The 27,253-nt window shown below is 38.1% G+C and overlaps 1 protein-coding gene and 1 long non-coding RNA gene across 3 annotated transcripts; one reads left to right on the top strand and one right to left on the bottom strand.

Moving 5' to 3' along the window:
• Positions 1-1,553: 1,553 nt before the first annotated feature.
• Positions 1,554-26,146, bottom strand: LY96 (lymphocyte antigen 96). 2 transcript variants are annotated; one of them, XM_028518661.2, is made up of 5 exons: positions 23,096-26,133; positions 10,610-10,699; positions 6,257-6,385; positions 2,584-2,636; positions 1,554-1,679 (listed from the first exon to the last, which is right to left on the bottom strand). In XM_028518661.2, exons 1-5 carry the CDS (start codon positions 23,205-23,207, stop codon positions 1,581-1,583), a joined length of 483 nt encoding a protein of 160 aa, XP_028374462.1. In that variant the 5' UTR covers positions 23,208-26,133; the 3' UTR covers positions 1,554-1,580. The 2 variants fall into 2 exon arrangements, with proteins under 2 accessions (XP_028374462.1, XP_028374463.1); XM_028518662.2 differs by lacking the exon at positions 10,610-10,699 and having other exon boundaries at positions 23,096-26,146.
• Positions 26,147-26,627: 481 nt separating this feature from the next.
• On the top strand, positions 26,628-27,042 carry LOC118501686. Its single transcript, XR_004904320.1, has 2 exons — positions 26,628-26,762; positions 26,812-27,042. It is a non-coding gene; the product is annotated as an uncharacterized LOC118501686 (long non-coding RNA).
• The last annotated feature ends 211 nt before the right edge of the window (positions 27,043-27,253 follow it).

Genomic DNA, 27,253 nt, shown 5'->3' with positions numbered 1-27,253 from the left:
TATTGCTTTTCATATCATATAGCATGTTTGCTTCTAAAGTACTATACCATTTACTTGGGTTTTTTTCAGTCCCTTCCCATAAAAATATAAGCTCCATAAAGGCAGGGATTTTTTTATATTGGTTGTTAAATTCTGCATATCTGGCATCTAGAACAGGGCCCGACATACAGCAGATACTCAATAAATATTAGTAGAATGATTGCATGAATATTTTGCTTTCTATAATTTTGTATTATTTGGATATTTTACAAGAAGGAAATATTCATTTATCCATTCGACAAATATGGATTCAGTACAAATCCAAGCCAGTTTCTGTACTGGGTGCTGGGTCAAGAGTGCTGAGCAAAACTGGACTACGCTGACTGGGCTCATGGAGCTTAGTCCAGTAGATAATTGAAATAACAACAAAATAAGTGCTAGGTGCCATAAGGAAGGGATACAGGTCTACAAAAGCACATCCCCAGAGAAAGCTGGCCCTGCCTGGGTGAGATAGAGGTGGAGAAAAAGGGCCTGGGGAACCAAGAGGACCACAGGAGGCTGGCAGCAAGGCTCTGCATTATATGACTTCTCTATGATTTTCCTCAGGATGGCCTCTTCCCTGTATCAAAGTGTATGAAGTAAACCCCACACTATCTGCTGATAATTCCCTAAGTAGCACCAGAGCCAAGAAAGATCCACATGCATTACAGAGGCGCAGGGGTGAGTGTGGCATAGAGTGGAGGAATGGAGTTGAGGCAGAGGGAACTATGTGGGCAAAGGTTCTGGAATGGGAGGGACAATGGCACATTCTGGAACACAGACAGCAAGGAGAAGGTGATGAGAGAAGCAACTGGAAAGGGAAAGGATGGGCAAGGCCTGCCAGGTCCTCACAAAGATTCCAACTTTATCCCAAAATGAATCAAAAGCCCCAGGAAGAGCCTTGTTCATTTTTGTTTTGTTTTGTTCCATTTGCCTTGTAGTGACATGACTAGACCTGTATTTTGAAAGCAGTATTGATACTGCCTTTGTGAAGAATATATCACCTGAGGCACTTGACCAGGTACAGGGAAATCAGTCAGGAGGAAACACAGGTAACCTGCCCCAGAGTAGAGGCAGGAAATGGAGAAAAGTTGATCAATGGGAGAGATTACATTACCTGTGTGTTATGGGTAGACTTGTCCTCCCAAAGTTCCTATGCTGCAGTCCTAACTCCCAGTACCTCAGATGTGACTGGATTTAGAGACAGGATCTTTAGAGAGGTGACTAAGGTCATACAAATGGGCCCTAATCTAATATGACAGGTGTCCTTATGATAAAAGGTGATTAGGACATATACTCACATAGAGGGAGACCATGTGAAGACACAGGGAGAAGATTATCTATAATCTAAAGAGAGAAGCCTCAGAAGGAACCAAATCCACCCACACTGGTTTCAGGTTCTTGGCCACCAGAGCTGTGAGAAAATAAATTTCTTTGTTCAGGCCACCCACTGCATGGTATTTGTTATGGCAGCCTTAGCAAACTAACACACTACGCAAAAATAAAAAAAATATTAAGTGAAGAATGAAATCTTGGAATAATAAAAATATACTAGATTTATCCTAATTGATATCAGGGTAGTGTATGATGGTAAAATTCAAACAAAAGAGCATTTCTTCAGTATTCCCTGCGATGGCTTCCACAACAAATCTGTATCGTCCCTAAAATGAGGAATAAGAAACACAAGTAATATAAAATGTTAGATGCCTCTATTTTGCAAGACTTCTATAAACATTTTTCTTACTAGGAAAGAATCATTTAAACTGGATGGGTTATCATTTCCTCAGTCTTTTAGTGATATGAAATTTTGTATGTCTAAATTCAGCAAACATTTATTTCCTAATTATGAACATGTTTAACAATTTTTTGAGACTAACCTATGAGATTTCCAAACATTAGATATAAATTGTAAACAAAATCAGTTAAGAATATGCATTAAGTTTATTTTTAGTCACCAAAAGTGAAATGTGCAAAATTTCATTGCTAAGTATCTAATGCAAACATCTAAAGTCACATGGTTATTACTCATGGAGACAGAGTTCTAGGCAGCAGCTATACCATGCATATGCCCCAAAATCATTTAACATATTAATAATGAACATTTGCATTACTTTTTAGTCATGTATGTTACAAAAGAAACATGAAATTAAAACGAACTTTCTTTCATGTAACTTTGTTATATTTCCACATTTTTTAGAACAGGAGTCTCCAACCTCTGGGCCGTGGACCAGGATGTGTCCAAGCCTGTTAGGAACTGGGCCGTGCAGCAGGTGGTGAACTTGAATGTAATGCTCTTGAATTGTCCTGAAACCATTTTCCACCACCACCCCAATCCATGGAAAAATTGTCTTCCATGAAACTGGTCCCTGGTGCCAAAAAGTTCAGGGACCACTGCTTTAGAAAGAAATGGAAAAATATCCCAAACCAAATAAAAGTAGCAAAAAAATCTTGAATATCTTAATTTTGAGTCACAATTTTTAAGAGTTGAGAATTATTTATTCAAATTCTTCACATATCTGTTAGCACCAAAGATTAAGAAAGTACAAAATGACTCTTGGACAATACCTTAGAGAATAGTATCCCCTTGAAGGAGAATGGCACTGATGTATTCACAGTCTCTGCAAACAAAACACAAAAACGTCTTGGTCATCACTAAGTGACTTCTTTTTTGGTAGCATGGCTGCACCTTTGACACTTTGCTACTGGCAGCTGCAGTCCCAAACAAAATTGTAAAGAAATAATAGGTCTTACACCCTAGCTCCCATTGTCCTGGGGTTCCGCTGCCACTGCAAGCTTCTCTCAGGACCAGCATTAGGAGGTGCAAACTTTAAGGCCCCGAAGTGAATAAGTGATACACAGGCAAGTGCTAATATGCTTCATCCCAAGTTATATATATGCATATGTGATATTGCTGCTCCTTTAGCAGGGTATAATAAGAAGGAAAGTTATTTTAAAAGTAGATATGTATGATACTTACTAATTTAATTCCCAAACTTTAAAGCGTCAATGTTTCTTAAATCAGAATGTCCTCAGCTCTGAGCCTATATAGTTGGCCGCCAGATGAACATGTTAATTTGAACGTTCTAAAATTACCTGCATCTCAACATGCCCAAATCATAACTCATTATGTTTAAAAATATGCTTTTTGCACATATCATTTCAATAATGGCACTTCTATCCATCCTGTCACTGACCTTCAACTGGTTCTTGATTTACCTAATCTTTGCCTGCCACGTCAATTCAGTCAGCATGTTTCGCCTGTCCTGTCTCCCAGTATGCTCTCCTGGTCTCCTCCCCTTGACTCCAGGTCCACCATCTTTGTTCAGCTCTCATGGCCTCTCACCATCTCTCAGCTGCTCTTCCTTCCACCCACGTGTCCTGCCAGCCAATCCCCTGTGCCTTCTATATGGACACTTGCTATCTGCAGAAATGGACAGCTCTGTGGGGCATCCCTAACCACTGATGACAAGCTGCAGACCAGTGTTTTGCACATTGTTTACATGCCTGTTCCTGCCCCTCTGTTCTGGGCTTATCTTCAGCAATTCCCCACAAGCACATTCTGCTCCAGCTACAAAGAAAGCTACTCTCCAAATAAGCCACATCCTTTCTCGGCTAGGTGTGTCTGCATACACTCTTTCCTCTCCTGGGAACATCCTTCCTCCTTGCTCTCTTATTCAAGACTCAAACAAAATACTCTCTGAAGCTTTATCTGAGTTTTTCTATCACAGTAATTGATAACTACATATATAGTTAAAACTAAGAGCATATAAATTTGATTAGCTTTTATGACATTTTGTTGTCATTTTTGTTCCCATGACTGTCTTCCCCAGAACAGAGAGACCTGAAGATGGAGACCCTATCGTGCAACTTTGGATCACAGGGTCTAAATTATGACCTGCTCAAATTAGATTCAACAGATGTTTGTGGAAGGGAAGGAGGGAAGGAAGGAAGAAGCAGGCAGACTGGTTTCAGTCTGACATATGTGAGATCTCTAGGAGGTGAAACTTTAAAAATTCAAATAAAATGTCAACATAATCCCCAGAGATTATGTGAAATCATCGTGAACAATTGTTTAAAAAAACAGTAATATTCCAAGAGGATTTGTTTCCATAGAGGAAGCATGGCATAGTAGAAGAGTAGGCCTTAAGAGTCCGGAGGCTGCTCAGTTACTAGTTTTCTGAATGACCTTGGGCACAGTTCTGAACCACTCAGTCATCAGTTTCCTCACTTGTAAAAATGACAGAACTAGAAAATCAGGACCAAAAAAAAGGAATCAACACGAATATTTATTATTTAATAACATCATTCTTAAATTCTTACTCTGAGCACTATTTTATACACAAGCTCTAATTAATCCTTGAAACCATGTAAAATCAGTTTCACTGTGCCCATTTTACAGATGAGGAAGATGAGGTGACCGTGACCCAAGGCAGACTGCTAGTAGGTGGGAAAGCTGAGACACTGACTCAGGTCTGTGAAACTCTGAGCCCAGATTCACCAGCAAAGTCAATTCCATGACTTGTATGTGATTGGGGGTGGCAGATAAAGTACAGAAATGGACAGATGATGGCTGAGAGACACACAGCAAGCACACTGATTTACTTAAAAACTATTTCCTTTTTTAAAAGATTTTATTTATTTTTAGAGAGAGAAGAAGGGAGGGAGAAAGAGAGGGAGAGAAACGATTGGTTGCTTCTTGCATGCCCTGACCAGGGACCTATCCTGCAACCCATGCGTGTGTCCCAACTGTGAATCAAACCGGTGAACTTTGGGCTTGTGGGATGACTCCAAATCTACTGAATCATACCAATCAGGGCAAAAAACTATTTTCTTGGAGACTGCTAGCAGTTGTACAATCATATAATCAAACTGATGTCCCTTTCAAAGTAAGTATAAGCCCTTTCTGTTATAAATTTTTATATTACTCTAATTCCATTAATTCCCTATAATTATTTTTCATTTTTGGTGCCATCTATACCTAGTGTATACTATGTTGCTAAATTTAACATATGCATGTAAACTACCTGAAGTTGTTTTTTTAAACAAGGTGGGTACAGCTTAATGATAAATAATTATATGAGAAAATATTCAACTTCAATAGTAATAAAAATGTTAATTAAAAAATTAAGTATAAGTTTTTTCTAATAAAGTTTTTAAAAAACTTCTTATCCTTTTAAATAATAATACCCAATGTTAACAAGACAGGGATTAATCTACTATACTTACACTTTGTTGGTACAATATATAAATTGGTATAATCCTTTAGAAAAGCAATTTGATCTTACATGAATAAAAGCACAGTTCTATTAAAACTAAGCTTATAAATCTCTCTGGGAGCTATACAATTCCTTCTTTTAAATATGGGAATATTCAAATCTAAAATGTGAGAAAAATTACATATAGAAGTATATTAATTATAGTATTACTTATAACAGTACAAATACCAGAAGGACACTAATGGTATTTCCAATAGGAGAACAGTTAAATGAACCAGGGTGTAACACATTAAGGGACAGCTTTCACTGTAAAATATTCATAGTCTGATTTTTTAATCACATGGATGTGGTTATTTAGCCAAAAAATTAAATAAATTGTTTTAATTGTAATCAAGTACACTTACAACTACATAAATAACATGCATAAAAGGAAATACTCCAAAATGACTTTAGAAATATGACTCGGTGACTTCTTTATTGTTTATAATTTCTAATTTTGGTAATGTAACAGCATGATATTTATAACCTTTTAAACTATTTAAACTATTTAGTAGTTTAAAAATTATTAAGAAAAAATTCATGAGTTTTCAATAAGCGACCTTAAGGTCTTAAACTCTAAAATTTTATGATTCTGTGAAAAATTCCAGGGTGGAAAAAAAAGGAGAAAGACATGGAAGAAACCAGTGTAGCTGCATAGTAAAATCTAGTGAGTTTCATAATAGTGTAAGTGTAATGTTTAGAAAAATATAAGTGTAATGTTTAGAAAAAGAGATTCATAACCAAGGATAAATGCACAATATTAATCTGAAGAAGATAAAAATTTTAATAGCCCTTCAAACACACTCAAGGAACTCAGTAACATAATTGTAAAATGTCATTTAAACAGCTAAAAGTAAAAACTTTGAATGGAAATAAAGAATTATTATCAGAAAAGAAACTTAATATTTTCAGTGTATTTAATTCCTATAACATTCTCATAAAGTATTATATTCTAGTCTGAGAGCAATCAGTTACACACTTACCTCCTTTTAGAGCTCTGCAAAATGAATATTCATCATCAGATCCTCGGCAAATAACTTCTGTGCGCGTTGGGAACTCCAAGGTGTTAAAAGATAAATACAGATTGAAATACAACTTTTTAATGTCTCTTCCTTAAAAAGAAAAAAATCCCATTACTCTCTCATATAAGAGATTATTTTATAAATAATAATTAACATTTATTATATACATACAATGCACCCTGTGCTTTTCCAACATTATTTCATTCAATTATCACAACTACCCATAATATGAGTATTGTGATCTTAGTTCTGGAGTTGAGGAAACTGAAGTTTTGAGAGGATAACTAGTTTTGAGGGTAGACTGTAATCAAAGAGAATACTCCATCATAACAATTATGTACTATGACTAAAAATAGAAGGACCTATTTTTTTAAAAAAAACTATCAAATGAAAGATATAAAATTTTCTGTTCTTGTTGCAGTTTTGCTAGGAAGTTCAAAGAAAGAAAAGGAATTCATGATAATCAACTCATGCCCCCTTTTTAGTAGCTTTGATGACAGATATTTTGGAGAACAAAATTAAACCTTTTGATTAAAACTTGGGTGATGAGCTATTTATTGTAGCTTCATGATCACCATATTCCCAATTAACATGAAAAAACACAGTAAACATTGTATTTGGCTCAATTCTTATAAGTTACTCAGTTTGCCCAAGTAGAAAGCATGTACAATCTTTTTTATAATGAAAATAATTGATTATAACCACCACCTCATTGAAAATATTTTCCTAATAAGATCACTATAACTCACTATGTAGCCATAACCAAAGGAAAAGTTTTGTACCTTTAACTTGAACTTGGCTGTGTGTAACAGAACTGTCAACTCCTTCCTTAAAACTCTCCATTTGGTGGTGTTGCCCCCACTTTATTCTGCTTGTCCTTCAACCTTTCTGACTCCTCCTCTCTCTGTTCATTTACTCCTCTTTATTAAGGTTCTATGCTCAGTTCTCCTCAATAGCATTTATTCTGCAAAGTCTCTCTGGTTTTAAGTGCCACATAGGATGCTAACTCCCAAAATGTCATCTTTGGTCTCAACCTTCCTCTTGAGTACTGTCTCATATGTGCATTCAATATCTCTATTCAGATGTTGCTCATTAGCTCACCCTACAAATCCTAAATTGATTTCCTCATCTTCATCCACAAATCAGCATGAGAATTCCCAACCTCAATAAACCTTACTAATCTTCATTTCGTCCTCATTTCCATGGTCTTAATGCAGGCCCTCATTACTCTGAGCCCAAAAGACAACAAAACTCCCTAATTTATCTCCAGTTGTCTACTTAGATGGTAAAGTATAAAGAACATAATGGGGTCTGCTTCAAACAGTGGTTCATGGTCCATTCCACGGACTTTAGCCTAAACATCTCAAAAACCATAGATGTGAGCATAAGTTGAAGAGCTGTTTTTATGGGAAATTCCTTAGACACAGGAATCAGCAGTACTGATGAGGTGTCCAAAGACAAGGTAGGACAAGGGACCTTCTTCCATTTCTACATGGAATACAGTATGTTCCTGGTCTTCAATGACTCCCAGAAAGTGCTGTTTACACCTTGAGAAGCTTCTTGCCCTTGGACACCACTGTGGTCATGACAGCCACATGAAAGGTGGTTAATGTGAGGTACACTCTCATGGTTCAGCAGGCTAGGGATATTCATGTGCATGTTGGGATGAGAGACAAGAAACTGGTGGCTGCTGTGTGAGAACTGTTTTTTTTTTTAAAAAAGATTTTATTTATTTATTTTTAGAGAGAGGAAGGGAGGGAAAAAGAAAGGGAGAGAAATATCAATGAGAGATATCATGTTGCCATATGAGCACTTTCTACTGGAGACCTGGCCCGAAACCCAGGCACATGCCCCGACTGGGAATTGAACCCACAATTCTCTGGTTCGCAGTCCATCGCTCAATCGACTGAGCCACACCAGCCAGGGCAGAGAACACTGTTTTTGACCTCACCTAAGAAAACTCCAGGAACTACCAGAAATCATTTTTAACGAGACTTATGGTCCAGCTTTTTTTGTGAATCAGTTAGTGTTAGACAAATAATTTACTAGCAAGGTTATACAGTCTCAAAATAAATAATTTCCATTCCAACCTATTTTTGATTCAATTTGTACTTATAGCTCTTACTGAACAGAAGTAGAGATAGCACATAAAAATAAGTTGATTTCTATAATGTGGCCCCACATTTTTCACAGAAATTCTAGCATGTTCTAGATAAACTCATGTCATAATTGCAGAGCTCTATAAAAACATAACTGAATAACTATTTTCTTACTAAATTAACATAATGTGATACAAATGTCATACTTAGTAAATGATTAAGTTACCCGTGGTGGCCACAGAGGTGCGCTACTCAAACTTTCCTTCCAAAGAACCTGCTGGAATGAAAGTATTTGGCAGACAGCCCTGAGCTGTTGCACTTTTGTATCCTTCTTACCCAGAGGCCAGCCCCCTGCAGGTTGCTCCTCTAATGACTGAGCACTGCTAAGGACACTAGAGCCAGCCTATTCCTTCCTGCCTGTCATGGGACACCTGTGATAGGCAATCTTTGCTCTAAGGCTCCCCATTGACCTGGCTGAGAGGATCTCAAGGATGCATTTTGGTCTGATGACAATCTTACCAAATTCTCCTTCCTTCCCTCTCTCATTTCAAAAGCATCAGATCTGTACCTCAGTCTGAACCCTCTCCTTGCCTACTTGGGCCTCCTCTTCCCTTCATTGTTCATCAGCAGTTTCTCCAGATAAATCTATTATATGTTTAATTCCTTCTTGGCATCTGCTTTTCAGAGAACCCTGAGTGATACCATATTGTATTATTATTACTTGGGTCTTGAAGGATACAACTTGCTTCCTGTGGGTAAGGACAAGGGGTTTGCATGGAAATTAGGTCATTCATAATGTCAATAATCACTTCTGCCAAACATCTAGGGGTAAAGCACACCACGTAGACCAGAAAACAAAACCTAAGAGAGAGAAATTGTAGAGCCTTAGCCAGAATTTTAGAAAAAAAAATTACTTCTTAACCTTGGCAAATGAATAGAGTTGATTGTTCTTTGCTCTGCACTATCATCAAGCATCACTATAGTCACTTCACTTACCACGCCATGTTTTTACAGGTCTGCCCTTCCAATTGCACTGAGAGATTCTTGAAGGTCAAGAGAATGTCTTATTTATCTATGAGTTCTTGGTATCAATCACACTACTTGAAATAGACTATGCATTTTTTAAGAATAAATGAATGCAGAAACGAAGTACCCAAATACAAGTAGAACAATTAAATTCAGAAATATTAAAACATGAATTTTGTCCATTATTTCTGGGTTCTCAGCTACCTCTTTTCTTGTAAAATGGAAAACTAAAATCAGGGGTGGGGGAATCTTTATTTAAACTTACTTATGTGAAAGCACTTTGTAAAGTATATGCTCCAAATATAAGCTATACTATAAATGATGATGAAAACAATAATGGCAATGCAGATGATGAGAGCTGAACTTTCCTGGGATCCTAGGGTTTACATACAACAAAGCTAACTGGTATGAGAGGATAAAAGGTTTATTTGTTTTCCCAAACACTCAGGTCCAGCCCAGTGTATCACCAACACCCAACTAAAATCATGGAGAGGAAAAACAAGACAACACAAAATAAAAACATTGTCTTTTTTTTATCCCCAAATCATCCTTTTTAAGGTCACTTTTAGAAAAATATGTCCTGCCTTGCTCATACACAGATCTTTAACTAGTGGAAACCTAAATTTACTTATCATCTGAATAGATAATGGCTGACAAAGGATATACCCATTAGATTGTTAGAAGTCTCAAATTATTCCCACTTTACCCCCATGCCATTATGTAGTCCCCTCCCCATTAGTATGAGCATAGTGACTTGTTTCTAATAAATAGGTCAAGAAAATTGGTGGAGTGACTTTTCCATGACTAAGCTACATAAGATGGTGATTTCTATCTTGTTAGCTGACTGTCCCCTTTGCTGGCTTTGATGAGGCAACAAGCTAAGTTGAAAAGGCCCATATCACAAGGAACTGAGAGCTGGCCAACAGCCAGACTGGAAGTGAATAACTGTCTATAATCATGTGAAAACTGAAGTGGATCCTTCCCTGTTTGAGCCTTCAGAAGAGATCCCGGTCCTGGCAGACAGCTTGATTGCAACCTTGTGGGAGATCCTGAAACAGACACAGCGAAGCTGTGCCTAGACTACTGACACACAAAGACTTTGGATACATGTACATTTGGAACACAATTATTTGTCATTGATATTTTTGAACCTTTTAACTGATCTACAAAAACAAAACTTTGAACTTACTTGGAATGAAGGAAATATGCAAATATCCATTGCTTCCCTTCAATGTTATACAGGGTTCAGGCATTAATGAAATAGGATATTCCATGTTATCTAAATGGAATAAAGATAATATCAATAAATTATTCCCAGTAAGTAAAGTATTAGAAAATTCAGCCTCCAAATGATGCCTTTAGCATTAAAATTATATAATGATAAAAGTTGAAGGTGGTTAAAAATATCTCCCTCTGCAGAGGAATGTCAGCAGGATGGCAGAGTAGGAAGTCCAAGACACTTCTTCCCCCCATATTCAAATTCAGCAACAATTCATGAATAAATTCTCTTTGTGAGAAGTCAGAAACTAATTGAAAGTTTCCTGAGTACCAGAAGAAATCAAATCCAGACTTACTGAAGTTGGTAGGGAGATTTAGGATGGCCTCCTAAAAGAGACCCTGTGCCTGGCACAGCAAAGTCAGAAAAAAAATCCCCTCATCTCCAGCTTGACTCAGGAAGGAAGATGTTGGTTCATGCATCCAAACCCTCAAATTTTCCAAGGGGAATCCCCAACAGACTGAAGAAATAAAAAGTCAGGACAGATCTTAAACTAGTATGGACACTACATGAGTAATCAAAATTTCCCAACAAAGAAAAGCCCAGGACCAGATGACATCACAGGTGAATTCTACTAAACACTTACATAAGAATTAGCACCAATACTTCTCAAACTCTTCAAAAAAAAATGAAAAAGAGGAAGTACTTCCCAACTCATTTCATGAGCCCAGAATTATACTGATACCAAAGCCAGACAAAGACACCACAAGAAAATAAAGCTACTGACTAATATCCCAGATAAGTATAGATGCAAAAATCATCAACAAAATACTAGCAAGCTGAATTCAACAACACATTAAAAGGATCATAATCACATGGGATGTATTCCTCTGAGGCAAGAATGTTTCAAAAAATGAAAATCAATCAATGTGATACACCACATTAACAGAATGAAGGATAAAAATTACATGATCATCTCCCAGAACCCATTTGTGATAAAAATGTTCAGCAAAGTTGGAAGAGAGAACATACCTCAATATGATAAAGGCTATATATGACAAACCCACAGCCAACATCATACTCAATGGGAAAAACTACAAGTACTCCCCTTAAGATGGGAACAAGGCAGGAATGTCCGTTTTCACCTCTCTTATTCAACATAGTACTGGAAGTCCTAGCCACAGCAATGAGATAAGAAGGAATAAAAGGCATCCAAATTGGAAAGAAAGAAGTAAAACTGTAATCATTTTCAGATGACATGATACTGTATACAGAGAACCCTGAAGGTTCCACCAAAAAACCACTTGAACTAATAAATGAATTCAGTTAAGTAGCATGATACAAAATTAATATCCAGAAATCAGTTGCATTTTATATGCCAATAATAAAATACCAGAAAAGGAAATTAAGAAAAAAAATCCCAGCCCTTACTGGTGTGGATCAGTTCATTGGACATTGTCCTGCAAAGCAAAAGGTCTCTGCTTCTATCCTGGGCATTTATCCAGGTTGTGGCTTGGGTTTCCAGGTGGGGTGCGTATGAGAGGCAACTAATTGATGTTTTCTCTTACATCGATGTTTCTCTCCCTTTCTTTCTCCCTCCCTTCCCCTTTCTCTAAAAATACATAGGTAAAATATTTGAAAAAAAAAGAAAACAGATCTTCCACTTCCGGCAAGATGGAGGAATAGATGGACGCACCGTACCTCCTCACACAACAAAGAATAGAACAACAATAATTTACAGACAATAACACTCAGAACTGACAGAGGATTTATCTGAATGGAAGTCGGACAGCCAAGAAGTTGAAGTAGACCCGTACATCCAGACTGGTAGGAGACGACGAGCCGGGCGGGTGCAGGGCTGGCCCGGGACAGCGGTGCGCGGAGGTCGGGGAAAATCTGGCGCAGAATCGGCGCGACAGCCATCCAGGGCGCAAGAACACAGCAGTGATCCCTGAGTATGCAAGCTACGGCTGGTGGACCCAGTGGGGCAGCGATTGTGGACCAGGACAGAGCTCGCAGCCCAGGAGCCCAGAGAAGGGTCTGAGCCCAGGAGAACAGAACTACCGCCATTGTTCCCTCCCGCCCCCACATATAACGTCACAATCTAGCGACTGGGGTGCCCAGCCTTGGTGAACACCTACACCTAAGGCTCCGCCCCTCACCATAACAAGAGCAACCAGACCAAAAAAAAGGAGAGACATGGAAAGACATAAGACATGTTTCCAGCAGAACAGATCAGTCCCCCAGGACTCATCCTTTTGAGCGACTAAGAAATAGCCAATCTATTAGATGCACAGTTCAAAACACTGGTGATCAGAAAGCTCACAGAATTGATTGACTTTGGGCGCAATTTAGATGAAAGGATGCAGATTACCATAAAAGAGATGCAGGAAGATACGCGGAGGAGAGCCAATAGTGAAAGGAAGGAATATGAGTCTCAAAACAATACAGTGGACCAGAAGGAAGATAGAATCAACCAAGCAGGAAAGCATGATGAAATAAGAATTCAAAAAATCGAGGAAAAGCTTAAGAGCATCGAGGACACCTTTAAACGTTCCAACATCCGAATTATAGGGGTACCAGAAGGGGAGGGGCAACAAGTGGAAAAGTTATTTGAACAAATAATAAAGGAGAACTTCCCCAATCTGGCAAAGGGAACAGTCTTCCAAGAAATCCAAGAAGCTCAGAGAGCCCCAAAGAAGTTGGACCCAAGAAGAAACACACTAAGGCACATCATAATTACATTAGCCAAGGTAAAAATGAAGGAGAGAATCCTAGAAGCAGCAAGAGATAAGGGGACAGTCACCTACAAAGGAGTTCCCATCAGACTGTCCGCTGATTTCTCCAAAGAGACCTTACAGGCAAGAAGAGGCTGGAAAGAAGTATTCCAAGTCATGAAAGACAAGGACCTACATCCCAGATTGCTCTATCCAGCAAAGCTCTCATTTAGAATGGAAGGGAAGATAAAGTGCTTTTCAGATAAGGTCAAATTAAAGGAGTTCATCATCACCAAGCCCTTATTTTATGAAATGCTAAAGGGACTTATCTAAGAAAAGAAGATAAAGAAAAGACATGTATAGTAAAAGGACAGCAAACTCACAATTATTAACAACCACACCTAAAGCAAAACCAAAAGAAACTAAGTAAACAACTAGAATAGGAACAGAACCACAGAAATGGAGGGCTAGCAGCAGGGGGGTGGGAGGAGGAAAGAGGGGGAAAAGTTATAGAGAATAAGTAGCATAGAATGTAGGTTGAAAATAGATAGGGGGAGGGCAAGAATAGTATGGGAAATGTAGAAGCTAAAGAACTCATAAGTATGACACATGGACATGAACTAAAGGGGGGGAACGTGGGTGGGAGAGGGAGTACAGGGTGAAGGGGAGAGAAGGGGGGAAATGGGACAACTGTAATAGCATAATCAATGAAAAAAAGGGAAAAAAAAGAGAACAATCCAATTCACAATTGTTTCAAAAAGAATAAAATACCTAGGAATAAATTTAACCAAGGATGTAAAAGACCTGTACTTGGAAAATTATAAGACACTGAAGAAAGAAACAGAAGAAGATACAAATAAGTGGAAGCATATTCTGTGTTCATGGGCAGGAAAAATCAACATCCTTAAAATGCTCTACTTACCAAAACAATCTACAGATTCAATACAGTTCCAATCAAGATACCAATGGTGTATTTCAAAGAACTAAGACAAATATTCCAAATATTTATATGGAATCACAAAAAAAAAAAAACCCTGTGTAATAGTTATCTTGAGAAAGAAGAACAAAGTTAGAGGAATCATGCTGCCTAATATCAAACTATACTACAAGGCCATAGTAATCAAAACAACATGGTACTGGCATAAAAACAGACACAATGGAACGGAATAGAGAGCCCAGAAATAAACCCACACCTTTATAGCCAATTAATATTAGACAAAGGAGGCAAAACCACAAATGGGCTAAAAATTAAACTAGACCACCTTCTTACATCACACACAAGAATAAACTCAGAATGGATTAAAGACTTAAATGTTAGATTTGAAACCATAAAAATCCCAGAAGAAAACATAGGCAGTAAAATCTTGGGCATTTCTCATAGCAACATATTTTCTGATTTATCTCCTCAAGCAAGGGAAACCAAAGAGAAAATAAACAAACAGGATTACATCAAACTAAAAAGTTTTTGCACAGCACAGGAAGTCATCAACAGAATAAAAAGATAACCCACTGAATGGGAGAACATATTTGATGAAACATCTGATAAGGAACTAATATCCAAAATTCATAAAGAACTTTTAAAACTAAACACCAAAAAATATATATAGTCCAATTAAAAAATGAGCAAAGGGCCTGAATAGGCACTTCTCCCAAGAGGACATACAGGTGGCCAAAAGACATATGAAAAGATGCTTAACTTCAATAGCCATCACGCAAATTAAAAGCACAATGAGCTATCACCTCACAACTCTTAGAATGGTCATCATCAATAAATCAATAAACAAGTATTGGCAAAAATGTGGAGAAAGGGGAACCCTTGTGCACTGTTGGTGGAAATGCATATTGGCACAGCCATTGTGGAAAGCAGTATGGAGTTACCTCAAAAAATTAAAAAGGGAACTGCTCTTTTGGCCCAGCAATTCCACTTCTGGGAATTTATCCAAAGAAAACTGAACCCTAATTTGAAAGAATATATGCTCCCATATGTTCACTGCAGCATTATTTACAATCACCAATATATGAAAGCAGCTCAAGTGTCCATGAGTAGAAGAGTAGACAAAACAGCTACAGTGCATTTACACAATGGAATATTACCCACCTGTGGAAAGGAAACAATTTACCCTTTGCAACAGCATAGATGGACCTAGAGAACTTTATGTTGAATGAAATAAGCCAGGCAGGCCCTGGCTGGTGTCACTCAGTGGATTGAGCACGGGCTGTGAACCAAAGGGTCGCCAGCTCAATTCCCAGTCAGGGCACATGCCTGGGTTGCAGGCCAGGTCCCCAGTACAGGGCATGGGAGAGGCAATCACACATTGATATTTTCTTTCCTTCTCTTCCCCTCTCTCTAAAAATGAATAAATAAAATATTTAAAAAGAAGAAAAGAAAAGAAATAAGCCAGTCACAGAAAGACAAATACATGATTTCACTCATATGTGGAATCTAATGAACAAACTGAACTAACAAGCAGAACAGAGACAGACTCATAGAGAGAGCAGGCTGACAGCTTTGAAGGTGGGAGAAGGCTGGGTGGTAGAGGGATTGAGCAAAAAGGAAAAAAAAGAGAGAAGATCTCATGGACATGGACAACAGAGTGGTGATAGCAGGAGTGAGGAGGATGGGTGAAGGTGGAAGAGAATATAGGGAGAATAATGATAATGGAAAAAATACAATAAAATAAATAAAAATTACCCTGACCAGTGTAGCTCAGTTGGTTGGGCAGTACCCCCCAAAGCAAAAGGTTACTGGTTTGATTTCCCATTAGGGCACATGCCTTGGTTGTGGTTTGGTTCCAGGTCTGAATGCATGCAGGATGCAACTGATCAATGATTCTCTCCCACAAAGCTGTTTCTCTCCTTCTCTTTCTCCCTTCCTTGCCCTCTCTCTAGAGATAAATAAATAAAATCTAAAATAAATAAATAATTAAAATTTAAAAATAACCCCCTCAAAATTACATGATTATCTCAATAGATGCAGAAAAAGTATATGACAAAATTCAACACTCTGTTTTGGGAAAAAGTCTCAACAAACTAGGATTAGAGGAAATGGCCTCAACATAATAAAGGCCATAGCTAAATATCATATTCAAGATTGAAAAACTGAAACTTTTTTCTCTAAGATCAGCAACAAGCCAAGGATACCTACTCTCAACATAGTATTGAAAGTCCTAGTTGGATCAATCAGGCAAGAAAAATACATAAAAGACATCTAAATCAGAAAGGAAGAAGTATAATTTTCCTGTTTGCAGACAACATAATTTTATATAGAGAAAAACCTTAAGCTTCTATTTTAGAAAAACAAACTGTTACAACTAACCAACAAATTTAATAAAATTGCAGGACAAAGAATCAACATACAAAAATTAGTTGCATTTCTATACACTAGCAATGAGCTACCTGAAAAAGAAATTAGGAAAACAACCCCATTTACAATAGCACCAAAAGAGTAAAATACCTAGGATTAAACATAACTAAGGAGGTAAAAAACTTGTATCCTGAAAATTATAGAACAGTGATGAAAGAAATTAAATAAGACACAAATGGAAAGACATTTCCTGTTGACTGGAAGACTCAGTATTGCTTAAATGTGCATATTACCCAAAGCAATCTACAAATTCAATACATTCCTTGTCAAAATCCCAATAGCATTTTTACAGAAATATTTTTTAAAAAACTTTAAAATTCATATGGGGCCCTGGCTGGCGTAGCTCAGTGGATTGAGCGCAGGCTGTGAACCAAAGTGTCGCAGGTTCGATTCCCAGTCAGGGTACATGCCTGGGTTGCAGGCCATGACCCCCAGCAACCACACATTGATGTTTCTCTCTCTTCTCTCTTTCTCCCTCCCTTCCCTCTCTAAAAAAATATTTTTAAAAAATCATATGGAACCACAAATGATCACTAAGGGCCAAATTAATCCTGAGAAAAAAGAAAAAAATCTAGAGGCATTACACTTCCTGACTTCAAACTATATTACAAAGCTACAGAAATCAAAACAATATGGTATAGTACAGACAGGCATATAAACCAATGGCAGTGATCCCAGAAATAAAAACCATGCATATATTGTCAAGTGGATTTTGACAGGGAGCCAAGAATGCACAATGAGGAGAGAATAGTCTCTTCAACAAATGGTGCTGGGAAAACTGTATGTCCACATGCAAAATAATGAAGCTGGATCCTTAACTTACACCATACACAAAAATCAATTCGCATTAAAGACCTAAATGTAAGATTCAAAACTGTAAAAATCCTAAAAGAAAACTTATGGGGAAAGCATCAAGACATTGATCTTGACAATGCTTTTATGACTATGACACCAAAAGCATAGGCAGCAAAAACAAACAAGTGGAATTACATCAAATTAAAAACTCCTCAGGGCTTCCATCCAAGATGGAGTGTATCTACCTCCATCTTTGCATATCTAACTCCCTACCTACATAAGTAGTTTCCTTGCACAGCCAAAAGAAGGATAACAACCAATTTAAAAACAAAAAGCAACCAGAACTGCCAGAAAATTGAACTGTATGGAAGTCTGACAACCAAGGAGTTAAAGAAGAAACATACATTTAGACTGGTAAGAGGGGTAGAGATAGGCAGGTGGGGTGAAAACAACATGCAACAAGGCAGCTGGCAGACCAGGCAGATGAAATGGCGAGTGGCAGACTGGGCAGTCTCACATTTACGTGCAGATAAACTGGTAGGAACAACCGGGGAATGACACAGATTGCATAACACAAGGTTCCAATGTGGGGGGGAAAAGCCTCAAAACCTATGGCTGTAAAAACCTGTAGGAGTTTCAGTGGAAGGAGAAGCTTCCAGTATCACAGAAGTGTTCACTGGGGGGCCGAGGAGATCCTAGAACATACACAAGCTCACCCACCCAGGAATCAGCTCCAGAAGGCACAATCTGCTTGTAGGTAGTGGGGGAAGTGACTGAAAGCAGGTTAAGAGCCAACCAAGAGGCAATGTTCCCTCTCTGACCATCCCCCCCATATACAGTGCCACAATAAAACAACGTAGGTTGCCCAGCCCAGTGAATACCTAAGGCTCTGCCCCTTACAACATATACAACATAACAGGTACACCAAGACAAAGAAATATGGCCCAAGTGAAAGAACAGATGTAAACTCCGGAAAAAGATTTAAGCAATGAAGAGATAGCAAACCTATCAGATGCAGAGTTCGAAACACTGGTAATCAGGATGCTCACAGAATTGGTCGAATATGGTTACAAATTAGAGGAAAAAATGAAGGGTATGAAAAGTGAAATAAAGGAAAATGTACAGGGAACCAACAGTGACGGGAAGGACACTGGGACTCAAATCAATGGTTTGGAGCAGAAGGAAGAAATACACATTCAACTGGAACAGAATGAAGAAACAAGAATTCAAAAGAATGAGGAGAGGCTTAGGAGTCCCTGGGACAACTTTAAACATTCCAACATTCAAATCACAGAGGTGCCAGAAGGAGAAGAGGAAGAGCAAGAAATGGAAAACTTACTTAAAAAAAACGATGAAAGAGAACTTCCCCAATGTGGTGAAGGAAATAGACATGCAAGTCCAGGAAGCACAGTCTGAAAGAAGTTGGATCCAAGGAAGCACAAAACAAGAGACAGCATAATTAAATTACCCAAGAGTAATGATAAGGAAAGAATCTTAAAAGCAGCAAGAGAAAAGGAGACAGTTATCTACAAAGGAATTCCCATAAGACTATCAGCTGATTTCTTAAAGAAATATTGCAGGCAAGAAGGGGCTGGAAAGAAGTATTCAAAGTCATGAAAGGCAAGGACTTACATCCAAGAATACTCTATACAGCAAAGCTATCATTTAGAATGGAGGGCAGATAAAGTGCTTCCCAGATAAGGTCAGGTTAAAGGAGCTCACCATCAACAAGACCATATTGTATGAAATGTTAAAGGGACTTATCTAAGAAAAAGAATATCAAAACTATGAACAGTAAAATGACAACAAAGTCACAACTATCAACAACTGAACCTCAAAAAAAATGAACTAAGCAAACAACTAGGACAGGAACAGAATCTCAGAAATGGAGATCACATAAAGGGTTATCAGTGGAGAGGAGGCAAGGGGAGACAATGGGAAAAGGGACAGGGAATAAGAAGCATAAATGATAGGTACAAAATAAAGAGGGGGAGCTTAAGAGTAGTATAGGAAATGGAGAAGCCAAAGAATTTATATCTATGACCCAATGACATGAACTGGGGGAAGGGGAATGCTGGAGAGAGGAGGATGCAGGGCAGAGAGGTGTAAAGAGGAGAAAGAAAATGGGACAACTGTGATAGCACAATCAATAAAATATACTTAACTAAAATTGAGTGTAAGGTGGTCTGTTGGGGTACCAACCCACCGTCTTCTTAGGTAGATGACCATTTGAATAAAGTGCCCATAAAGATTCAAAAATAAAAATAAAAATGAAATAAAAACTCTTGCACAGCAAAAGAAACAATCGACAGAGTGAAAAGTTAACCTATGAAATGGGAGGAATTAGCCCTGGCTGGCGTAGCTCAGTGGATTGAGCTCAGGCTACGAACCAAAGCATCACAGGTTCGATTCCCAGTCAGGGCACATGTCTGGGCTGCGGATCAGATACCCAGTGGAGGCCACATGAGAGGCAACCACACATTGATGTTTCCCTCTCTCTCTCTCTTTCTCCCTCCCTTACCATTTCTAAAAATAAATAAATTTTTTTTAAAAATTAAAAAAAAGAAATGGGAGGAATTATTTGCAAATCATATATCTGATAAAAGGTTAATATCCAAAATATATAAGGAATTCCAACAATTCAATTGTAAAAAAAAAAAAAAAAAGCAAAAACAAAAACCTCATCACCTGTTTTAAAATGGGATAAGGACTTGAGTGGCCATTTCTCCAAAGAAGAGATGCAAGTGACCAACAGGTATATTAAAAAATGCTCAAAATCACTAAGCATCAGGGTGATACAAATCAAAACCACAATGAGATGTCACCTACCTGTCAGGATGGTTATTATTTTTTTAAAAAAGTGTTGGCAAGGATGTGGAAAATTGGAACACTTATATACTGTTATTCAGAATGCTAAAATGGTGCCACCAATCATAGAAAACAGTTTAGAGATTCCATTGAAAAAGTGAAATGCCATATGATCCACCCATGCCACTTCTGAGTAATTATCCAAAAGAATTAAAATAAGGATCTCAAAGAGATACTAGCACTCCCATGTTCATTTCAACATTATTCATAATAGCCAAGGTATAGAAACAACCTAAACATCTATTGATAGATGAATAGATAAAGCAAAGGTGGCACATACATACAGTGAAATACTATTCAGCCTTTAAAAAGGAAATTTTAAAATTTGCTACAACATGAATGAATCTTGAGGACATTATGTTAAAGGAAATAAGTTACATAAGGACACATACAATATGATTCCACTTATCTGCAGTATCTAAAACAGTCAAATTCATAGAATCAAAGAATGGAATGGGCCCTGGCTGGGTAGTTAGGTTGGTTGGAGCATCGCCAGTATACCAAAAGGTTGCAGGTTCGTTCCCCTTCCTCTCTCTCTCTCTCAAATCAATTTTTTAAATATATCCATAGATGAGGATTTTTTTTAAAAATAGTGTAATGGTGGCGGCCAGGGGCTATTAGGAAGGGAAATGGAGAGTCACTCATCAACAGGTATAAAGTGTTAGTCAAGCACAAGGAAGGAATAAGCTGTAGGAATCTGCTGTGAGACATTGTATCTATTGTCAACAATAATGTACTATACATTTAAAATTTTAAGAGAGTATATGTTATGTAAAATGCTCTTGCTACAATAAAGTAAAATTTAAGATGCTGGACAAGTAAAAAAATATCTCCCCATAATGTAGTATTTTAATGTCTTTATGTTGTTAAGGTGGAGGTTGAAGGTATTTAATTACTTTGACCTATGTGTGAGGGGAAAAACATTCCCCAAGACATATTTTTATAAAATTACCTCCTCCATTTTGGGACTTCTTAACCAGTGTGGATTGTCTGAGGTGGAGAAGGGAGGGGTGTGGAGTTGGAGGTGGCAGCTGACAAGCTTTTTATAACACACACACACACACACACACACACACACAACCCTGCTTGTCTCTCAGTCCTGCCATCCATGGGACAGCAGGGAGGGACCATGGGATCTCTCAGCAGTCGAATGAAAGAGGTAAGATCCTCCCACAAAAATCAAAAGACAAATCAAATCATTGTTACTAAGTGCTTAAAAACTACTTATAATATGAAGTGTTACTAATAAAGGTCTTCTCAAACTTATCACAGAGAAGGTAGCATAATTAACATGTGGGGCAAGTGGACTGAGAAGCCTTCTTGGAAGCGGGCAATGGCACTGATCTTGTAGAACAAAGAAAGTCCAGAGCCAAGTTGAGAGGGAATTCAGCTTGTTTTAACACCTGTCAATTATGTTAATTCCCTGGAATTAACTTTATGTCAGCATTTGCTGGAGTGTTTCTCACAGATACTCAACACACATTCAAAAATAAAATAAAATAAATAGGTTTCTACATTGCAAAACTTCTCAGGCCTCAATGTATACTTATAATTGTCCACAAAATGATTAAACCATAAATCCCTTTTCCCAAAAGAATCTCAAAGAACTAATATTTGGGGAAGACTCCCTGTCTACCTTTCTGATATTGCCAGTGGGCAGAAAAGCCATCTAACCAACCCATGGTGAGCAACGAAGTAGAAAGCACTGAAGAAAAACAGTGATGAAGTCCTGAAGCTGTGCTTTCAGAGAAGGGAAAGGGAGTGGGGAGCAGTGATCCAAATAGTTAATAGCATTAGGATATGGCTGATATTTTTAAAAAGTAATGAAGACTGTTTCTATGTGGATCTGTGCTAAAAATTTTATCTCACAGCAATTCTTGTAAAATAGGTTCTAAAATCACTTTCATTTTACAAACTAAAAAGCTGGGGCACAGAGAGGCTAAGTATTTTGTTCAAGGTCATAGAGCCAGTAAATGACAAAACCAGGCTTACATCCAAATTAAGAGCCTCGAGTATCTGTTATATGCCAATACTGTGCTAAAAAAGTAATAATAATACAGCTTAGAGCAGTGATTTTCAACCTTTTTCATCCCATGGCACACACGAATTACTAAAATTCTGTGGCATGCCAAAAAATATTATATTTTTTGACCAAAAAATAGGTATAATTTTGCTTCATTTATACCAGAAGGAAGGCTATTGCAGTGTTGGCTGTCGTCATTTTCTTATTTGACAGTCTAAGGGAAAAGAGGACAGGGCCATTGAATAAATAGTCAGGTATCACATGTTTTAAAAATTCTTGTAGTACACTGGTTGAAAATCGCTGGCTTAGAATAATAATTAATTCCAGAAGTCAGCTAGGACTGTTTGTTCTTCTCAAGAAGAAACAGTCTTGGGGCTGAGGCAAAGCTCAGAAGCAGAGAGTTCTGCCGAAACTGGGAGGAATGTGAAACTGGGTTGAAGGTGGGGAAAGCTTACCACAGGGAACAACAAAAGCACATGGAGATTAAGTACAACAGTTTAGAGACTGGTGAGGTCTGCAAAGGATCATCAAGAAAAGCCACACAAGGAAGTCACCAGCCATCACTCTTGCTGCTAGCAGCAGCTAGATAACGCGATCATTTCCTGTGTTTCCACCACAGTAAAATGAGGTTCTTGTGAAAACGCAGCCTCAAAATACTTGACACTACAACTGCTTGTTGCTGGTGTACTTACCGCAGTAGCTATACCAAACACTCGCATCAGAGGAGTTGCAGATCCAGTGCTGCTCTCTGGGTTCAGTAAATGTGGAAGAAAACAGGGTGGAAAAGAGCATAAGTGGGAACATGATTTAATATCTCTAAAACTTCACAAATACAAGGAGAATCAGTAGCTCATCATCAGCCTCTTCCTTTCCAGTAAGTAGAAAAAAAATTGAACTCAGTTATTAGTCACATTACTTCCTAGTTCCAATTCAACTGTGTTCCTCTTTATTGTCCGTGTGTGTGTGTGTGTGTGTGTGTGTGTGTGTGTGTGTGTGGTATTTGAGCACTTCCTGTAAGGGCAGAGAAGAAAATGATTTAGAATGTACTCTTTTCCAACACTTGATGCAAATGAGAGCACAGAGCTTTAAAAACAAAACATGGTATTTCCCAGTCAACAATAACAAAACCAGCCAGTAGGTCTCCTTTAGGATCCCAACAGATGGCATCCCTTTCCATCTGCATAGCTCTTCTCCCACACAAGTTCTTTACACAACAATTGCTCGTGGCTCAGAGCACTGTGTATAGATCTGAACTGAATAGTAACATGCAAACTATTTCTGCTCAGTAGCAGGTTCAGCCATGGGGCAGAGCCAGGCTGGAGGAGACCCTAAACACCTGAGACCCCAAAACATGGACACTACCTGTAGTTCTGCTTCAGGGGCTGGGATGCCACCAGGCTTGAGTGCACTTCCTTAAGCAAACTGTAGCTACAGGAAGTATTTTGAGCTGTATTAATAAAATGGTCACTATCACGTGTGTGGCATTTGTTTCATTTCAAAACTCTTATTCAGTTCTAGAAAACAGTTGGTCCTTTATGTTCTTGGCTACTTGAAATCATAGGACACTGGGATTACAATGGCATGTGAAGTTGAGGCATAAAAATCCACAAGTTTAGAGGAAAATACGCACATGTTGGTAAAAGTTTTCACTAAAGAACTGTACGACTTTCCCAATTTTTAAAGGTAAAAACACCCTGGGGGCTGAAGACATGGGGAGTTGTTCCTTGGGTATTAAGTTTCAGGTTTGCAAGATTTAAAAAAATGTTCTAGAGATGTTACATAGAAACATAAATATAATTAGCATGACACTGAACTATCCTAAACTGCACAATTAAAATTGGTTAACATGGTAAATTTTTGTTGTTGTTGTTTTTTTTACTATAATTTTGAAATGTGTTTAAAAAGTGAGGGGAAACAAAAGAGGAAAAGCCCATAGTGGTCTTGAAATACTATTTCCCACTAAAAGGAACAAAGACTGGAGAAATTGTTGATTCTAGGTCTGGGGCAGAAAATGTACATGATGAGCCTGAAACACCTATCTTAGGTAACCAATTTGAAGACAGTCCCATTGACTAAAGATGGGTTTCCTATTGCCACTGGAACAAATAACCACAAATATAGTGGCTTAAAACAAGGCAAATGCATTCATTCTTACAGCTCTGGAGGTCAGAGATCTGCAATCAGTTTCCCTGGGCTAAAGTCACGGTGTCTGCAGAGTTGGTTCCTTCTAGGGATTAGGGGAAGAATCTGTTTCTCTGCCTTTCTCAGCTTTGAACCCTTTGGTTCACAAGCTGGCACTCAATATACTGAGCCACCCCAGCCAGAGCTAAGGGGCATTTTTTTACATAATAACTGATAAGACAAACAACATAATCTATGAATTAGTCTTCTCTAAAATAATCAAACCCCAATCGAAGCTTCAAGTCCAACCACCAATTTATAGGAAATACAGAAGACGGAGAAATATGTTGAATTACACCTTGGGGATACAATCAGAAAATCTACACCATGAAAATGTGTAAAGGGCAAACTGTTTCTTCATCAGATAATTTGCAAGGAGGGAAAAAAGAAGTGAAAAAAAAAAGGAGCCAGTTTAAAGTATTAAGACATGTCAAAAATTGGTGACTAAGGTGCAAACTTTACTTAGATCTTAATCCAAACAAAATGTGTGGGGGGAGGTGGATTACAAAACAATTGGATATTTGAACAGACTACTTAATAATGCTGGGGGAGATGGTTTAGGTATTATGGTATAGCAGTTATATTTTCTAAGTCCTTATCTTACAGAGTTACAAAACTCGGTATTTAAGGTTATGATGTCTGAGATGCTCCCAAGTAAAAGCAGAGGGCAAGTGGCTAGAGTCCAGCTGAAATAATATTGACCACAAATTGGTCATGTTGGCTCCTTGTACTCTCATACTTCTGAAGGTTTGAAATTCTCAAAGCAACAAAAGCACAGAGTATTATGAAAAAAATCAGAATACCATTTTAACAACTGTTTCCAAACTAAGGTTATCATTTGTACCTAATGGCCATTTAGTTACCTTTGTTCCCAAAAGCTGCACTCTTTCAGTATAATTAAATCTATATTGAAGAAAAGAATTACAATACATTTTGTTGTCCAAGGGTATATTTATTATGTGATGTAACCCAGGTATCAGCTAGAATCATCCTATCCTTTAAGACTCAAATAAAACTGACTCAATGCCCTTCACATCGACAGTAGGGAACTCATAGCCTTCCCAATCTTTCCAAGATCACTCTGCCTGGGGTGAGGTTAGTGAAGCGGCATGGGGAGATGTGCTTACACTTCTTATGTTGGCCCAAGTTGTTTCTGCTGACTGACTTCAGTGAAGAATCATCATGTGGTATACCCTCTGCATGCTGATCCTTTTGAGAAGTCATCTTTCTCACTCAGTTTTTAAGCTTTTTTTCTTTTCCCTAAACAAACAAGTTGTCTTCTGAATAAGTATTCTGATACTAAAATAGTTTTTTTCACTCCATTACACAGGTGACAAAATGGTTACATGAACAGAAGACATTTAAAGAAGGTAAAATGTACTCAAAACACATGAACATGAACCTTAACAGAAAACTTTACAATGTTAACAATGCTGGGCTTTTCTAGAACTAGGAATTTTTTCTTGCTTCCACTCTTCAGTATTTTATTTATTTTAGATTTTATTTCTAGACAAAGGAGAAGGGAGAGAGAGAGGGAAATATCAATGTGTGGCTGCCTCTGACACAACCCTCACTGGGACCCAGTCCACAACCCACGCATGTGCCCTGACTGGGAATCGAACTGGCGACCTTGTGGTTTACAGGCCGGTGCTCAATCCACTGAGCCACACCAGCCAGGGCCCTCTCCAGTATTTTATAATGAACAACTTCATGATGTAATAATTTTTATAGACAGATAATAAATCACATTAACTGCTAAGATGGCAACAGGTATATATCTAGGTAATGTAGGACAGAACAGGCAGGAAGAGATGCAGCCCAAGGACAGAGATGGCACCAGCCTGTTCATCTTTCCGAGACCCAGAGCCCATTCTGAGAAGGCAGGCTCTGCTTCTCAGAAAGAGGAGTACTTTCCTTCCTTAAACTGTAAGCTTCTAGCAGCTTCAGACTTGAAATGATCTTCCCTATGAACTAATGATGGCTCTGCTGCTTCCCCATCAACCTCCCCTATACAGAGGCAAACCATGATTAGATTTACCTCCTAGGCAAACAATAAGACTTTAGGCAGCTCCACAGTCTGAGTGTCTTATTCTTAACTGTGACTTGGAAACTAGCACAGTACTTGGCACACTCCAGTACTTAATAACTATCTACAGATCTAAATAGCATGGTTTGAAGGTTCGCAGCCTGTACTCAATCCACTGAGCTACGCCAGCCAGGGCTGAAGTCTTTTGATTATAGCTGAAAATCATGTATGGGAATGAATTTTTATTTTAAATAAGTGGTAAAAATCTTAAAATGCCAACATTTAATGAGTTAGCATATATGCCTGCCTGGGTTGCTCAAGTTAGTTAATGTTAACCCAATATGCCAAGGTTGTAGGTTCTATTCCCAGTCAGGAAACATACAAGAATCAACCAATGAACACATAAACTAGTAGAACAGCAAATTGACATTTCTTTTTAAAAGAAGTTAGCATAGAGACTATTTTATAAAATGTACCATCTATCTATTCAGTACATGTGACCTTCCTGCTGATCGTGCACCAAGGGAAGTGCATGAAGAATACATGGGACCACATAAGACAACACTACTTAGGTCACCATTTCCCCCAAAGCTGACCACACTTGACCACATATGGACAGTCTTATTATGGGCATCCCTGCCAG

This window comes from Phyllostomus discolor, chromosome 7 (assembly GCF_004126475.2).
Source record: "Phyllostomus discolor isolate MPI-MPIP mPhyDis1 chromosome 7, mPhyDis1.pri.v3, whole genome shotgun sequence".
Classification (NCBI taxonomy): domain Eukaryota; kingdom Metazoa; phylum Chordata; class Mammalia; order Chiroptera; family Phyllostomidae; genus Phyllostomus; species Phyllostomus discolor.
The sequence above is the reverse complement of the archived record's forward strand: the minus strand, read 5'-3'. Positions and strand labels throughout refer to the sequence as shown.

Coding starts and splice junctions, on each gene's coding strand:
- LY96 (XM_028518661.2), bottom strand. CDS start 23,207: ATGTTCCCACTTATGCTCTTTTCCACCCTGTTTTCTTCCACATTTACT. Junction 10,700..23,095: donor TGTTTGGTATAGCTACTGCG/GTAAGTACACCA, acceptor TATTCCATTTAG/ATAACATGGAATATCCTATT. Junction 1,680..2,583: donor AGGGGATACTATTCTCTAAG/GTATTGTCCAAG, acceptor TCCTCATTTTAG/GGACGATACAGATTTGTTGT.